The sequence below is a fragment of the Phalacrocorax carbo genome, chromosome 17 (assembly GCF_963921805.1).
Source record: "Phalacrocorax carbo chromosome 17, bPhaCar2.1, whole genome shotgun sequence".
Lineage (NCBI taxonomy): Eukaryota > Metazoa > Chordata > Aves > Suliformes > Phalacrocoracidae > Phalacrocorax > Phalacrocorax carbo.
The window spans coordinates 9,580,745-9,596,899 of record NC_087529.1 but is presented as its reverse complement, the minus strand read 5'-3'; the positions used below and the strand labels follow the sequence as shown (position 1 = coordinate 9,596,899).

General features: G+C 47.5%; 2 protein-coding genes across 2 annotated transcripts; one reads left to right on the top strand and one right to left on the bottom strand.

Moving 5' to 3' along the window:
• Window positions 1-7,670: 7,670 nt before the first annotated feature.
• Window positions 7,671-9,516, bottom strand: MIS12 (MIS12 kinetochore complex component). Its single transcript, XM_064467595.1, has one exon. The coding sequence runs from the start codon at window positions 9,216-9,218 to the stop codon at window positions 8,586-8,588; it is 633 nt and encodes a 210-aa protein (XP_064323665.1). The 5' UTR covers window positions 9,219-9,516; the 3' UTR covers window positions 7,671-8,585.
• A 146-nt stretch (window positions 9,517-9,662) lies between these two features.
• DERL2 (derlin 2) lies at window positions 9,663-15,501 on the top strand. The gene is made up of 7 exons (XM_064467594.1): window positions 9,663-9,817; window positions 10,261-10,326; window positions 10,606-10,679; window positions 11,129-11,222; window positions 11,743-11,938; window positions 12,510-12,600; window positions 14,575-15,501. The coding sequence occupies exons 1-7, from the start codon at window positions 9,725-9,727 to the stop codon at window positions 14,678-14,680; spliced, it is 720 nt and encodes a 239-aa protein (XP_064323664.1). The 5' UTR covers window positions 9,663-9,724; the 3' UTR covers window positions 14,681-15,501.
• Window positions 15,502-16,155: the final 654 nt, after the last annotated feature.

The following is a 16,155-nucleotide window of genomic DNA, read 5'->3' as shown; positions in this document are numbered from 1 at the left end:
CCGCTGGCTCTTGCGTGCTCTGTTGTCCAAGCCCGCTCGGTGCGCTTGGCTGCAGCAAAGCGGTGCTTGCAGGGTTTCCAGCACTCCTTTCGTCCCTGCGCTCTCCTTGTTGGGCTTTTCCCTGGAAAAAGAGGCTCAGGGACCCATTGTGCTTCGGTACCACGTCGCCGGCTGTTACAGCACCTGGCTGTAATGTGACCTGTGAAGCTGCCCTTCCTTAATTGCGTTTGCTTCCGAAGAGATGTGCAATTTGCTTTGAGAAAGAGGGGTTGGCCTGGGCTAGAGCTAAACTGCATGGTGGTGGAAACTACAGCAAAACCTGGGCTTGCCCGGTGCCGCTGCGCCGGAGCCGGGCGGGACTGGCCGGCTGATCCCGCGGTGCTTCAGGGACCTTCTTCCACGTGAGACTCACAGAGACACCGTGCTCTTCTCTTTCCTATAATACTGAAAAAGAAAAACAAAAGGTGAAGGCGTTGTCTCATCACCTGTCATTAATGTCCTGCCCAGGCACACGATGGGCCCAATAACTGCCAGTGCTAAACACGGCCATTAATTCGTGGGTGTATGAATTGGTTTCTCATGCAGGCCCAGGTCCTCAGCTGTGCCTGGGGAGCAAAAGTAAATGGAGAAAGAACAACCTTGGATGCATCGTATCCTGAGTGTGTTTTTCCTGTACTGCTGCTCTGTTTGCTGTTGTGTTGGCGGGAGGGGATGTGCCAGGTGGTGAATGCTCAGTTTTTCTGTATGGCCCACCTTGTTTCTAGGTGGGCTTTGCCATTTTAGATGCTTTGGCAAAGTCTCCAGGTGTGGCTGTAGCTATGGAAATCCCTAACTTCCCTTTCCTCCCTCCCTGAAGAACGCAGGAGCCCACTTTGTGCCCTGAGCCAGTTGCCTGATGGGAAACGCATCCTGTCACAGAAACATCCCTGTCTGAGGCAACCCTCGCCTCTTCCCCGACAGCCAGTGGAGGATAACGGGGCACGTCGTACTTTAAATTGGAATGTTACAGCTTCATTTTCTCCGTTCCGCTCGCAGCAGCAGACTGCGCGCTGAGACGGTGACTGGTGTTTCCCAGCAAATCACACTAAGACAAAAACCTGCTATTTATTTTGCAAACACTGAGCAAAAAGCACTTTGTGTCCCTGCTACTTGTAACAAAGGCTGTAGCAATTACCACCTCTTAGGTGCAGCCCCAATTAAAAGAGGAGGGTTTTGCCTGAATTTTATAAGCCATGCAACTTTATTTCTCCCCTGGGAATATTTATTCCTAACGAGTCCAGTCTTTGCATTTTTGTTAAGGCAATGACCCCCTCCAGGGCGGCGATGAGGAGGGACGGCTGCAGCTCTCCCAAAATCGCAGCAGAAATGGCTGAGGCGCAGCCACTGCAAGGGCACGGGCTGACTTGGCACTGGAAAGGAGGAAACAAGCTCCTTCACCAGCTCCTGCAGGCTCAAGGCAGCTGCTGGACACCGCTTTAAACTTTTAGCCTCTTTTTTCCCCCTAGCTGGGTTTCCCAGTTTGTTTCTGGCACACCAGCCCCAAATCAGCGACCGAAGCACTGAAACCCCCTCTGGGCCGGGTCGTTCAGCGCTGCAGCAATCCCGAGCGGCCGAGCGTTAGCGGCTGAGGCAGGTACTGTGTTGCTGTGTGCTATCGGAGAAGCGGCTTGTGTGATAAGCTCATTGAAACACGCTCAGATGTGCCCCAGTGCCATAGCAACGGGGCTGAACCCGCCGCAACCAGCACCACGCAAAGAAGGAAAACGGCACCATGGGAGGGACTGGCAGAGGCGCGGGAGTGCAAATGGGGACATCAAGGACTCGTTAATGCACGGGCACTTTTGCTGGATTAATGCTATCGCCACTCCCACGCCGGGTGGATTAATACCCCAGCGTTTTGTCAGGGAGTAAATAAAATATTGAAGTCGTGTAATTGCTTGTTCCCCAGGGATACGGTGTCCCCGTCCCACCTTGGTGGGTCGCGTCACTGCCACTGTCGCGCATCCGGCCCCGAGGCGTGGTTGGTGACGTGTCCCAGGCCAGTAAATGCCCCAGGGTTTGTGGTCTTGCTGGGGACTCCATGTGGGGCTTGATCCAGCCAGGTAAATGGCTTGAAAGCCGCTCCCCCTCATTTTCTCTCAAATGGGCTGTGTTTCAAAATGGATTTCTTGAGCAGTAAATTATAATTTAGTGCTTATTATAATATTCATTAACAACTGACTTCTGCTGTAGCATTACACCAAATAGTAATTATTAGAAATTAAGGTGACAGGAGGGAATAATATTCTGAATTGTGTAAGTAGCAATAATAACAGCCTGGGAGGGATAAGCAAGGCAAAGCAGCGAGAGAATTTCCTTTCTGCAGGGAAATGAGAGATGATAAAATCCCCAGAAGCAGCCGTACAGGAGCCACGGCTGCCGGGCAGAGGGTCTATAGTAAGGTGCTGGGCTGGGGAGCTGCTGTCGGGAAGGAGACAAAAAGAATCAGAGCTGCTGGTGGGTGCGAGAACAGCAAGCGGAGGGGTCGCAGGCGTGGGACCGTCGGGTCCAAAGAGTCCGGTTTTGGGGCATCGCCACCCGGCAGGATCTGCACAGGGAAATGAGCTCCAAAGGCTCAATCTTGCCTCAATATTATTTCTCTAGGTTGCTTGCTTAGTTTATTATTATTTTCTTTCCTCTTAAGGCTGAAATTAAATTTCCTGTGATGATGTCCATCAAGAGATGGGAAGATGTTTCTGCTGGGTCTGATATTAGATGCCGGTGCATGTCCTTGCGAGCTGCAGGTCTGGGTGCTGGTAAGCGGCTGCTGCCTGGGCTTTGGGCACAGACCGGCTACAAACGGGTGGTGGTTTCAAAGCAAAAGCCGGAGGCCTTAGTTACAGCCAAGGTGGAGCTAACCCAACCTCTGAATCACATTTTTGATTACAAGGTTGACCTTGGGAGCCACGACTGCGACTTCAAAACTAACTGCAGTGGTGGTGGGATGGATGTGGAGGCAGGATGAACAGCCAGGGAAGCACCCAAAGCCGTGCCAGGCTGTGCGAGGGATGTGGTTTTTTTCCTGCCCTGAGTGAAGGGGCAGTCATCAGCCCTCAGAAGACAGCCCCAGCCGGGAGCAACCATCACCCTTTATTGTTATCCGTGCTGCTCCGCACCAAGCTGCACGGATCCCTCCAAGGCTTCCTTCCAGCAAAGGCCGTTTAATCACACGCCCTCTTTCCTATGGTCTAATTAGGGGGGAAAGAAAAATAGATCTTGCACATGAAAGTGATCAGTTTGTTGCCAAACGTTTCCAGGATTTGTCTTTTCATCTCCCAGTGTAGGAAAAAGCCATTTACCATGTTCTTTTCTACAGCAGTTTCCAGGGAGGGCCAGCAAACATAACCAGGAGCCGCCAGCATCAAGCCCTGACCGAGTTTCTTTGCTTGAATAAACCAATGTTTCGCCACTAATGTGATCTGAATGCCCATTTTCTGTGCCCCATTTATGGTAGCGCGGGGGAGGGCAGCACCAGGGCAGCGCTCTGTAAATCCCACCGAGGTGCTCGGTGCTTTCACCCCCACCTGATTTTACAGTGTGTGATGTGCAAACACATTAAGGGAGAGCACGCACCAGCTGGGCTAACTTGCACCACCCGCGGTGCCTTGCAGCGCCCGTCTGTCCCCTTGCCTCCCTGAATGTCGATCTCTATTTTTTTTGGCAGGGGAGGTGGTTCTCAGGGCTGCCTTTCGGGAAGGGGGATGCTCTTGCTTAGTCTGGGCCAGCCAAAACACCCGTGAAATAAATTTTTTTTTGGAATATCAGGGATTTTATTCATCATTATAATTGGATGGTGTCACATGAGCCTCTCCTCCCTGCCCTGTTGGTCCTTGCTCTGGGACGGGGACAGGGATAGCGGCCCCAAGCCGCCGTGGGATTGCCGGTGAGGGAGGGAGCTGACCCGCTGCCAGCTTGACGCGAAGCAATTAAAGTGTGTGGCTGCCACTAGCGTTTCCTGTCTGTAATTAAAACTTTTAATGAGGAGGCATATGGAACCACACACCTCCCCCCCACCCCAGGCTGGCATTTTGCCAGGAGTGGGTTTATTAACAGCTGCTAATTACACTGTCATTCAGCATATACGTCGAGGAGGGCTGCATCGCCTGGCCCCGAGTGTTTGTGTTGGCTCTGAACGCTGCCAAAAAAATTCTTAATTTTCTTTTATCTTTTTTCCCCTTGTATTGTGAACTGAACCCCTAGGCATTTGTAGGGCATTTTGGGGACACCACCACCCCTGGGACATGGTGCCGGCTCCTTCCTCACTGCACCTGACCCCCCCCCACACATGCACGGGGGCCGCAAATCCGGCTGCACGTCCTCCCCGCAGCTGGTGAGCGCTTTTTATTTCCTGGAGTGATTTTTGCTGAAAACCTGATAGTCCTGGTAGCCACAGCAGGGTTCAAAGCCTTTCCCCATCCTGACGGCGCACCCAGCTGCCAGGCTGTCCCTGCCCCAAGGAGCCTCAGGGCTCCCATGTGTCTCTGGACCAGGACTGTGTGTTACCCCAGTAAGAGAACTGGTGGCTTTGCTCCCCTTAGACCTCAGTTCTGCTGCTGGAGTGTTTAGTGGACCATGTGCGCTACAGCAAGGCTCTTTACCCCCCACAAAAGGCTTTTGGTAATGTCTTACAACAGCTGGTTATATTTTTTACATTGGGTCTTACACAGTAACTCACTCCCAGCCTAGGGCTCTTTGAATCTTCCAGATCCGTGCAATCATATAGAGAAAATGAGCATTAAAACCAACCACGTGGAAGTTCTCCCCTTCCTTTAAAAGCCAGCCCTGGGTCTCGCTCCTGCAGCAGCTTGGTGCCATCCTGCCTCTGCCTGCCTTGGACCCGTACCGCTGTCACCGACGGGACACGGGCCGTGGCCGTCGCTGCTCCCACGCACTGAATCAGCCCCCGGCGACAGGGCCGGGACGGCTGGAGGGGCCAGTGAGGATGGAGGCAGGGTATGGCGAGCTGCTCACCGGTGTCTGGCCCTCGAGGGGACCCACAAGCGTGTGAGCGTGATTCAGGGCTGGGAACGCCTCGCCGGTGCTGTTGGAACCCGCAGCTGAAGGACAAGCTGCCGCAGCAGCAGGTGAAACTGGAAGGGAAACCCTGCAGCCTTCGCCAGACGCCGTAACGCTGCGCGAGTGTCTGAGGTTAATCGGGGGGGGGATCGCATGGGCTGCGGGAGCGTCCCTGGCAATTCGGGATTCAGGCGGCGACGGCCCGGAGCAGAGTGGGGCGGTTGCAGGCAGCTGCCCAACGAGCAAAGTGCACCAGCAGCTCCCAGGGTCATGTCCCAAGGGTGGTGGGTGCTGGCCAAAGGCATCTCCTGCACCGGTCTCTGGAGCATCAGGAAATGATTGATCTCAAAATATTGCACTACGATGACCCAAATGACAGGCGCGCACGTGACAGGACATCATTTTTGGGAGCAGGTAGGAAGGGGCGTTCACAGGAGGGTGTGAGACTGGTGCAGGTACGGCCCTGCCGGAGCCCGGCGCTCCCTGAGCGGGGCTGTCGGATAGCCCGCACCGGGAGGGTTGGATGGTCAACGTCAGCTTTACTTTTTTGAGCTATTTACCTATTTGACCTTCCAGGGGCTTTTGCTTTAGCAGCGTGATACAGCAATACACTGAAACCACAACACGAGGGTCATGGAGCGATTTCAATAGCCAGGCAAATCCCAGTACAACCATCATGCCCAGTACCTGCTCGCCCACAACTGCGGTCGCGAAAAGTGTACGGGAGAAGACCTCGGCGCTGTGCAGGCTGCCTGGTCGGGAGAGGAGAAAGTGCAGGGGTCTGGGCACAAATGAGTGAAAAGGAGACTAATTCTTCTTTTAAAGAAAATATAACCTTCTATATAAATAAATATTTATAGTCTATTAATATATAATATAATATCTATAGAGAAATATAAATTTATAAATGTAATATCCCTTTTAAAGGAAAATATAGCCTTAGGGGTGTTTAAACTCTGTGCATACTGATGCAGCTTTCTGCAAACACGTGCAGTCTCTCATGGCACGTAACACCCAAATAAAAGATTCTTCTACCCATTAAGGGTAAAACAACTGATTTATCCAGGAGACACGTGGCAATTCTTAGTGCACCTGAAAGTTACGGAGAGCGGGGAGGAAAATAAATCAGACTTTGCTGCTAGGGAAGCCTTGGCCCAGTCTCCTGGTGCCCTCTGCTGCCAAATGCCTCCCAGCTGCTTGTGCAGCCAGACTGCGTTGGCATTGCAGGGAGCTCAGGGGATTATATTTGGCAACAGCCTTCACCGTGTATCCTGCCCCACGGCAGGTAAAGCCTTTTAGTCTTTACATTGTTTTTATGAAAAAAAAAAATTATGAAGAGGAGAAATTGGGTTACAGGATTTTTATAGCAGTTGAATTTAAGACGCTGGGATCTCCAGAGGGGTCGTGGCAAAATTTCTTTTTTCTTCACAGCTCTGCTCTTCTCCGTGCCATTTATTTCAACTGAACAGTTTTGTCATTGGACCATCAGCATTTAATCTCACCTGAAGGGGAGCCCAAACAAAGAGCTCAGTGCAATAAATCTCCTGTTAAGAGCCTCTATAAGATGTAAATGGCCATCTTACGTGTTCATATGAACGGTCTATTCATTCACCAAAAAACCCCAACCCCTTTTGCAGAAATAAATACCTTAAAAGAGCTAATTCAACAGCAGATGTCAGCTCACCCTTTAATCCACCAGTGCCCAAATACCAACATGTTCCACAGCAACACAAACCCAAACCAGGCAGATGCTGAAATGCTGCATCAATGTATGTGACGACCATATTCGGGACCTCCCCCTCTGTCTGCAGCAACGCCTTTATTCAGGATTGCACGAAGTAGAAGGTTTCAGATACATCAGTGTTCTCTTTCACACCACTTTGTCCTCCTCTTTGTTTCTGATACAAGATACCAATAACTTTGAGGACTTCTATGCACATATTGTGAGGGTACGAGATTTGGGCAGCAGTCACCCTGACGTGTGCCCTGGAGAAGAGGCGGCAATCGATTGTTTCATCCCCCTTTGTCGGTCTCACCTGTAGTTTTTCTGTTGTAGAACCATTCTGGGCTCCTTGGGTTCAAGTTATCACCTTTGTTTCTTAGTAGGTTCTTCAAATGCTATTCTTGACACTTGAGCATGAAATGGAACAATACCGACATACCTGCATTCGATTGACAGACTCGTGGCTGCGGGATTTCTGCAACAAACCCGACGGTAACGGTATGGCGTGAGACATGCTCCTTCAGCAAGCCTGTCTACAGCAGATATTGTATAAATCATGACATTTTTCTACTCTTTAAACTTCCAAGTTGGAGAATATTAGGTAACTTTTAAGTCACTAAATTATGTCCTAAGCAAGTAACTTAATTTTTAGCCGACACCCTGTTTTCTGCTGCTCTGACCCCCAGCCTCTCTGTCACCTAATGCCTGCTACGGACATCGAGAGCTCACCATCAGAAATTAATTTCCTCTGTGAGGATTTCAAGAGTGGCCATTGAGTCTCACAGCTCTCCAGCTGCACATCGAGGCAACGTGTGCTTAAAGACACTGGTTTTACCAACCTGATTTTGCAGGAAGTCTTCAGAAGTCGGGGAGGAAAGAATCACAAAGTGTATTTTATGCTCTTAATACATTTTTTTAATTGCAGTAACTTCTAAATTATTCACAAGTTTAACATCTTTCACACATCTACGCTAGGATTGATATTTCATGATACAGGTGATCTGAAACCTGCTGAGGCGAGCGGAAAGAGGCAGGCAGGCTGCAATGTATTCTGAAGCAAGTACAGATAGAATAAGCTTAATTGACTTAGAACAACTCAAACATATCAGTCAGCCTTGACAACATTTGCACAGGAAAATCTGATTAAACATGAATAAAATGAACTTTGCTATTTAGTAGAAAAAGGGCACTGGACAACAAAAGTAAAACCTAACAAACAAACAAAATACATATGTAAAGCAACAGAAGCTAAAGTAGGACAAAGTGATGGAGTTGCTCATGTCCTCCAGTGGCTTCTCTGTTGTCAGTCTGCAGAGCAGCACGCTGTCCTTGCTTAAAAACACCAGCTACCTCGCTGCAAACCTGCGTGGAGTGGTGAGCCTGGAATTTCAGAAATTGGGTTGAAATTCAGCATTGACACAAACAACTTCTCATTGGAGCCTCAACAACAGCGTCGCTGTCTCACTCGTCTCTACGGGCTTCCTCCGTGTCGGCTTTTCAAACACAGCGAACTGCACCTCGGCCTTGACGAGAGGCTGCCTGTGCACGGCAGCTCCCTCGGGAAGCTGCTGCAACGTCCCGGTGCCCTCACTGACAGACACATCGACTGGAAGCTGGTGTCACCCTGGAAAGTCACTTAGACATTCTTACAGGTGGATTTATTTTTAATAATCAAAATAAACAAATGCCATGTTGTGTTCAAAGTCAATGTTCATAAGGTCAGGAAGGTACATTCACCTTCCATATCCTGCCAGGATCTGGACTAAAAGTTGCTGAACTGTGTCAGTTTGCCTTTTCAAAATTTCCATTACAATAACTGATCATTCTGCTTTATTTTCTTGCTTTTCTCTTCAACATCTTTCAGCACATCTTGCAGTTTCTTAGAGTTCTGTGTCAAGAACGCAAAGCTTTCTTTGAAGTTGCCGGTCCCGTGCTCCCTACAGATATTCTCAAGCCCATCAAACCACTGCAAAATCTTCTCAAGCTCAGCCTGAACAGCCTTCTGCTCTTCCAGTTCTGCTCGCAGCGCCTGCCCAGCAGACGCCTCGGCCCTGTACTGCTGCTGCAGCTGATTGATCTCATCCTGAAGCGCCTGAAACTGTTCTTTGCTGTAGGGGTACTGCTCATGGACCTTGTCCTCGGGAAGGAGCACGTTCTTAGGGATGCTTAACACCAGCTGCAGAAGCACTTCTTCCATTTTACTGAAGAGTTTATCGAAGTGCGCCTTCATGAAGAGAAGAAATTTCTCCGTGCTTTTCCGGATTTGGAAGGGGCTGATTTTGCAGCCGGGAAACCCGTCCAGCTTCTTCAGGATTACGCTCTCAACCACCAGCATCATTTCGAAGAGGTAGTCCTGGAACGCGATGTAGACCCGCAGCATGCACGTCTGGGGGGTGAAGCCAAAGAACTGCGCTTCGTAGGACATGGGATTGACCGACATGGTGGCGGAGGAAAGCCCGTAAGGAGAGAGAAACGCGGGCCCCGGGCGAGACGGGCCGTGCTGAGGGCGGGAAGGCCGGGCTCGGAGCTGAGGGGAAACCGCTCCCGCAGGGGGTTCAGCGCAGCCGCCGCCTCCTGCGCCGTTAACCCGAGGTACCCGGGGTCGCTCCCCCCGCTCCGGCGCCGCAGGCCGAGGCCCCGTACCGGTACCAAGCCCCCACCGGCCGCTCACACAACCTTCACCGCTTCCCGCGTCGTTCGAACTCCCTCAGGAGAGCGGCATCGCCCGCAGCCAATCAGTGACCGCGAAGATAAACGCTCTGCCCAATCATCAAGAGCTCCAGCTCGCGTGGGCGGGGAAAGAGAGACGGACAGGTCACCGCTCTCCCTGCTCTGTCAGTGAGAGCGCGGAGCCGATTGGCTCCGCCGAGGGGAGGGGTTTGGCGTGGGCGATGCGCGCAGGCGCGGAGGCGTGGCGGAAGCGGAAGCGGCGCGGGGAGCGCTAAGATGGCGTACCAGACGTTCCGGCAGGAGTACCTGCAGGTGCCGCCCGTGACGCGGGCCTACACCACGGCCTGCGTCCTCACCACTGCTGCCGTGGTGAGTGGGGCTGCCCCGGCTCCGGAGGTCAGGGCACGGCCGGTGGTGGGGACGGCCGCCCGCAGCCTGAGGGGGCTGGGCGGGGGGTGCCCGAGGGGCTGAGGAGAGGAATGGGCTTGGGAGCCGTGGAGGGGGGTTCCCTCGGACGCTTTCCCCGCCGCGGGGCTGGGTCTCTTCTCCTCGGGGCCTTCTGAGCTGAGGGAATCCCCTGAAAGTGGCGCGTCCAGGGCCCCCGCGGCGAAACCCGGGGAGGAGCAACGCACAAGTCAGTAGTAACGGCGTGAAGGAGCTGGAGGGGGTATCGGGGCTGGCTTTTCCTAGAAAGCTTGGTTTGCTGACTGAGAACTCCTTGGGCTCTTTTTGGCACAAAGGGGTTACTTATTTGGGTGCGTAAAGCTTTTTCTTCGTGTACTGATTCCGTCAAATGTTCTCTTCTTTTTCAGCAATTAGAACTAATCACACCCTTTCAGCTGTATTTCAACCCTGAACTAATATTTAAACACTTTCAAGTAAGTGTTTTCTAAAGCGTGGAAGGTCTTTAAGTAAACTGTAGAGTTTGCAAGTACTTGTCCTCTCAAACTGAGCATTACAAATGCATGTGTCTTTTCGTATTGAAGTTGTATTTTAAAATAGCTAATGAAGCTAGAGTGCCGATCGCTGTATATTAGCATAGGTCTCAGATGCATTGACTGTGAAGGAGATCTCAGTTACGTTGTCACTTGCTTTTGTATTTAGACAATAAAAATAAGCTGTCACGTTTAAAGTCTTTGTATTTGTCTTCTTTCCAGGTATGGAGGTTAATCACAAACTACTTATTCTTTGGACCGGTTGGCTTTAATTTTTTATTTAACATGATCTTTTTGTATCCTTCACCAAGTTTGTTTTCTTTGCTTGGAAAGCAGAGCTCCAGCATACGGGCATGTTGTTATATGCATACGTAGGCAAAGGTTCGGTTCTGCTCCACTGTGAGGTTCCTGGGAGTTGAGCAATGCTGACTTCACTGATATCATGAACAGATGTCAGCGGGATTTCCTTCCTAAATTGTCTAGAATTCTGCTATTTATTTTTGTGTCATTAAGACTTTGTTGTACGAGTGTGATCCTTCAGTTTGGTTCTGACATACAGGAGAAAACTCCGAGTACCTTTTTTCTCCTGGGTCTGCCCTCTCTTTTGAGGCACCCAGAAAGAGCCAGTCGATGAAGTAAATTGATACAAAACTTACATCTAAGCTCGTGTGTAATCAAATTCTTTTCCTCTTGGATCTTTCTTTAAACTCATTTGCATTCAAATTTTCCTGACCTGCGACTTCAGATATCGTTACTGCCGAATGCTTGAAGAAGGCTCTTTTCGAGGTCGGACAGCAGATTTTGTATTTATGTTCCTTTTTGGAGGACTTTTAATGACTGTATCCTTTCTTGAACTCCCAACTGCTTTAGTGAAGCTAAAGATATGTGAATGAGAACTGAAACCATGGTGTTAAAATTGTTTTATTTCTTAAGTGATAATATATTTTGTTTGTTATACAAGGAATAACAGTATTTGTTCGAGCAGTTTTGAATGCTTTGTGACTGTTGCTGTTAAATACTGGGCTGGTCTTTCAGGCTTTTTACTGCTTGACGGGATTATGGAAGTGAGATGAAAGGGGACTGCTCAGGTGTGTGATCAAGCTCTGGTTGTCTAAGAGAAATGCTGTTGTTCCAGTGATTTCATGCTAAATTATACTTCAGTGGGATTATTTGTGCTGCAGATACCCTGAACCCTGCTCTAGGTTTTGAATTTGATTGACCGTAGGCTTGATTTACTTGAATCTGGGAAAGTAGAGATAGGAGTTATAAAATGTGGGATTATAGGTCAAGCTGTCAAATTCTTCTCATGCTTGACCTCACAACGATTACTTGGTTAACTGTTTTCTTTAACTATCACAGCTTTTTGGCCTGTTTGTGAACTTGGTTTTCTTGGGTCAAGCATTCACAATAATGCTTGTGTATGTATGGAGCCGCAGGAATCCCTATGTCCGTATGAACTTTTTTGGTCTTCTCATCTTTCAAGCCCCATTTCTACCCTGGGTATTGATGGGCTTTTCGCTGCTCTTGGGGAACTCCATCATTGTGGATCTCCTGGGTAAGGAATTGCAAGAATCACAAGGATTTGTTCCTGCTAGTGTTCTACATAAAACAAAAAAATGTGGAAAAAGCAAAGGGCTAAATGCCTCTTCCTTAGTATTAGTCTGGTATAATGGTGCTATATTTACACCAGGCTTTTCTTGATTTCTAAACGCTGTAGCATATTTTGTACTCTAACAAGGATGGAAAGACCTCTGATGCTTTGGCTTTTTACTGCTTGGAGTCAGCCCAGGTACATAATCTGATTGGGGGCATCAGACTATTGAAGTAAAATAGCTTATATTACATTTTTTTATCAACTCTAAAGCCATGGTATCAGTATGTTTAATAATGACAGGTTTCCTTGTATTAATGGCTTGTGGCGTAAGTTAAGCTTTTCATCTAACGTCAGTGTGCTTCATTGTTTTTTGTATTTCTGTATCTCTTGTCATGTTTGCTATGAAAGAATCAATGTGCGGGGTTTTTCGTTTTTATTTTTTTTTCTATTCCCTGAAAACTCTAGTGAAGCATTTGGAAGTTGTAAAGGAGAAGTATTGAAAATCACCATTTGACTTTTCTTTATATACTAGGCATTGCTGTTGGGCATATATATTTTTTCTTAGAGGATGTCTTTCCCAATCAGCCGGGTGGCGGAAGGCTTCTGAGGACACCATCTGTCTTGTAAGTATTTGTGTGTGATTTGGAATGGCTGTAGAAAAAGTGCTTACATGGGAAACTGTTTATAATTTAGTCACATCAACTTCTGGCTAATTAGACAGTTTGAGACAGAATTGTGGTGTGTCTGTACTTGCTCTTTTATTTAAATCATGTGTTGCCAAACAAGGGAGGGGTGTCTTACAGATATGTAAGTGGGAACTAACTTCTTGCGGAGAAGGGCTAAAGGGGTCTTGTAACCCTTGATTTCTTTGGAAACACTTTTAGTCTTTGCATCTTTAGTACCACCAACAGGCAAAACTCAGCGTGTCTCTTATTGAGGTGTGAGGAATAAGAGGAGTCCTGCTGTGTATGAACAGAGTGACTGAGGTATTAAATTTATCTACTGTTGTTTTCATCTGTAAATCACAATCTGTTTCACAACTTCGGCAAAAGACTTCAGTGTTTGCACTACCGAGTGGTGCTACTCCTACTTGGCTCCCGCTTGTGTAGAGGGCTGTGACCATCAGCAGCACTGTACAGCAGCTTCGGTGAGAGAAGCTTGCCTAAACGATAGGGCAGTTGAGACACTGAAAGGTGAGCTCTGTGAGGCTTTTAGAATTTTCTATAGCTGAACTGATTCTGTTTTTTTTTTTGAACTAGCCTCCAGGAGCCTGGGTAATTAAAACATCATAGTCAGACCCATGCATAGTTTAACTGGGTCATACCTGTTTGATTGGATAAGTACACTTATATTGATAGTTTATTTCTGCTCAGTATAGGCTTTGTCTTCAGCAAGAAATTGTACCAGGTAATGGCTGCAGGAATGGCTGCCCTGGGACAGCTGTGCTGGTCACTTTTGTAGGCCTACACTAATCAGCTGCTCCGGCCAAGTTAGAAGGCTGTTTCTGGTGAGGCCTACCTTCATATAAATGCAACTGTAGACAAATTGACTGTCCAGTTACACATGTGCAATAAGGATATATTTGAGATTTCCCATTTTAAGAGGGTGTTGGCACACAGCTGTGTGGAGGAGGAATCCTTCCTAAGGCTGTTGGAGCAATGTGTGCTGTCTCAGGAACTATTCCTCTGGAAAAAGCGTCAGTCTGCCATTTAAATCCTTTTACACGTCTGTGTTCAGAAGGCTGCTTATGATTCTTGTCCAGGTCTAGAATTGTGGAATTTTTTTTTCCCTAGACGCTTTAATTTTCTTTGTCTTAGCCATAATCCTGTAATACCCCTGATATTTTCTTTTTTCCTGTTCTGAAAGCTTCCCTGAAATGGCCTGTCACTCGTTGTGAAGAGAAATAATCCCTTTAGGTATTCTAAGAACTACATTGTTAAACACACTTTACTTTTAAGATGTTTGAATATAATGATTGCTTGTATGCAGCCTGTGGGTTTTTTTGTTTGTTTGTTTGTTTCAAAGAATCTGCTACATTTTTGTTTCTGGATAAACAAATCTGTAGAGAGATCACCTCTAAAACTAGTTTTGAGAGTGACAAAATAGCCCACGAGATCAAGCATCATCTTTATTATAAATAGGAAACCCAAGCCTCTAACGCTGTCTCAAATGGAGGCTTTTCTGTGGATTTCAAGAACGCCTGCATCCTGCCTGTGAGATTGAGATAATACTGCCTGTATCTGACTCTTACTTTGTCCCCTTCTCAGATGTGAAAAGCTCTTCAATATCCCATTCATGTTTTGCTCCCGTATCCTGTCCTGGGAGAACATGCTAGCTGTATGATATTCTGCCTTACCCTGGAGGTGGCACTTTAACGTTCAGCTGAATCTCGTCAGTCTCGGTTGATTCAGGCACATGACTCTAGACCTTGTCCCAGATGGCTCCTAACTGGAGAGGAAGTGTGACTTGGATATAAACCACGAGTGCGTGGGCAGGCTGTTTCTGAGGGAGGATGCTCTGCGTGTGCAGAATTTGAGCAGTCTTGGTCTTATTGTGAAACTTGTATTCTAAAGGGTTAAAAAATATCTGTTTTCTAGGAAAGCAATATTTGATACACCGGAAGATGATCCTAATTACAATCCCTTGCCAGAAGAACGACCAGGAGGATTTGCGTGGGGAGAAGGTCAGCGCCTTGGAGGATAATAAGTGTTGGTGCCAAAACCCAGCGACAACTGGGAGAGACTGACCTGAAGGAAGTTCCATACTGGGGACTCTCTCATTCCCTATTGCAGAAAGGACACTTTTTAATAGCTCTATGGTTTTGAATACAAGCACTTTATGAAATGGCAGCCTAATACAAGACATTTCCAGGCTACCAATATCTTTCCCAGTCAGGGAATTCATTTTACTCATAATGAAAATAATCCAGAGGAGCCAAAAACCTAAAACTGGAAACCATTTCCTGTCAACTTCAGTTACCAAGAGCATGAGTACTTGTTTAAAGTGATTTCTAAAGCATTTTTTCAAGTTATTTGATACAGGAAACTATATGGGAAACTTTACAGGGGACAAAACCAACTTTTTTGGTTTTAAGTCATTTTTTTATTCTTGTATAAAACAGCTACAAGATGGTTGAAAATGGAAGTCCCTATTTCAATGGCAAAGGGTTTTCTTTAATCTGAGATGCTATTGTCTCCAGTCTCGTTTGAATTGTAAGAAGTACAACATGTACCGTAATGCAGGCTTTTCATTTTGCCACTTGGGTTTCTGGAATGTGCCTCTGTGTGAACACACTTGCAGGCTGAGACTACTTTTTGATGGCTTTTTCCCCAAAGACTGTGTGTTGAGGTGACCAGGTCTAAGTCTTACTGGCTTATTTAAATAGGTAGTTCTACAAAATCCATCCCTACACGTGCAAACTTCTAACAGTTATTAAATGACTTGGAGCACCAGAGAAGACGACTTGTCTGGAGTCAGAACTGCTCAAATATCTCAGACATGAGTTGAATAAAATGTCTTGTGGATCCTTTTTTTGTTAATCCTTTGTATAATCCTGTAGTCTTGAAGCAGCTGGTGAAAAAGCAAGTCCCTGAAGAGCCAGTATTAATGCAAGCTTTTCCCACAAGTGTGTCTCGGAACTGCTAGGAAACACGATCATCCACTCAAGATGTTAAATTTGTGGTCTGTGTATGAAGTTTGTTGCAGGAGGAGCGAGTGTCCAACACGGGTCAGCGACACTGAGTGGGATTTAGCTTGAAGTTATGTTGACTATAAATATCTGTATGAGGAGCCACATAAAGAATTCAGAGCACAGTTCAGCTTGTCATGTTCAGTCACTCCTGAGGCGCTACAGACTGCTGGGTAGCTCTGTACTGGTGATACTGTGATAAAAAGCGATCGAGTTGGAACTGCGTCTTCCTTGTAAAGCTGGGAGGATAGGCTCACCCTTGACACACATGTGATCATCTTGTTTAGTCTCAGATTCTGCTGTTCTTAAAAACTGCCAACAGGTTTTTACCCTGTTTGTAGTTGAGGAGATGGAGGTGTTGGGATCTCATGGGGAAATGCTTTGTCTACAAGCAGTGTATTAGATTCTGATAAAATGCAGATAAAGACTCACCAATTTTGTTTATCTGTTAAAGGTTATAAAAACTTAAGAGAGATTCCCGCCCCCCCCC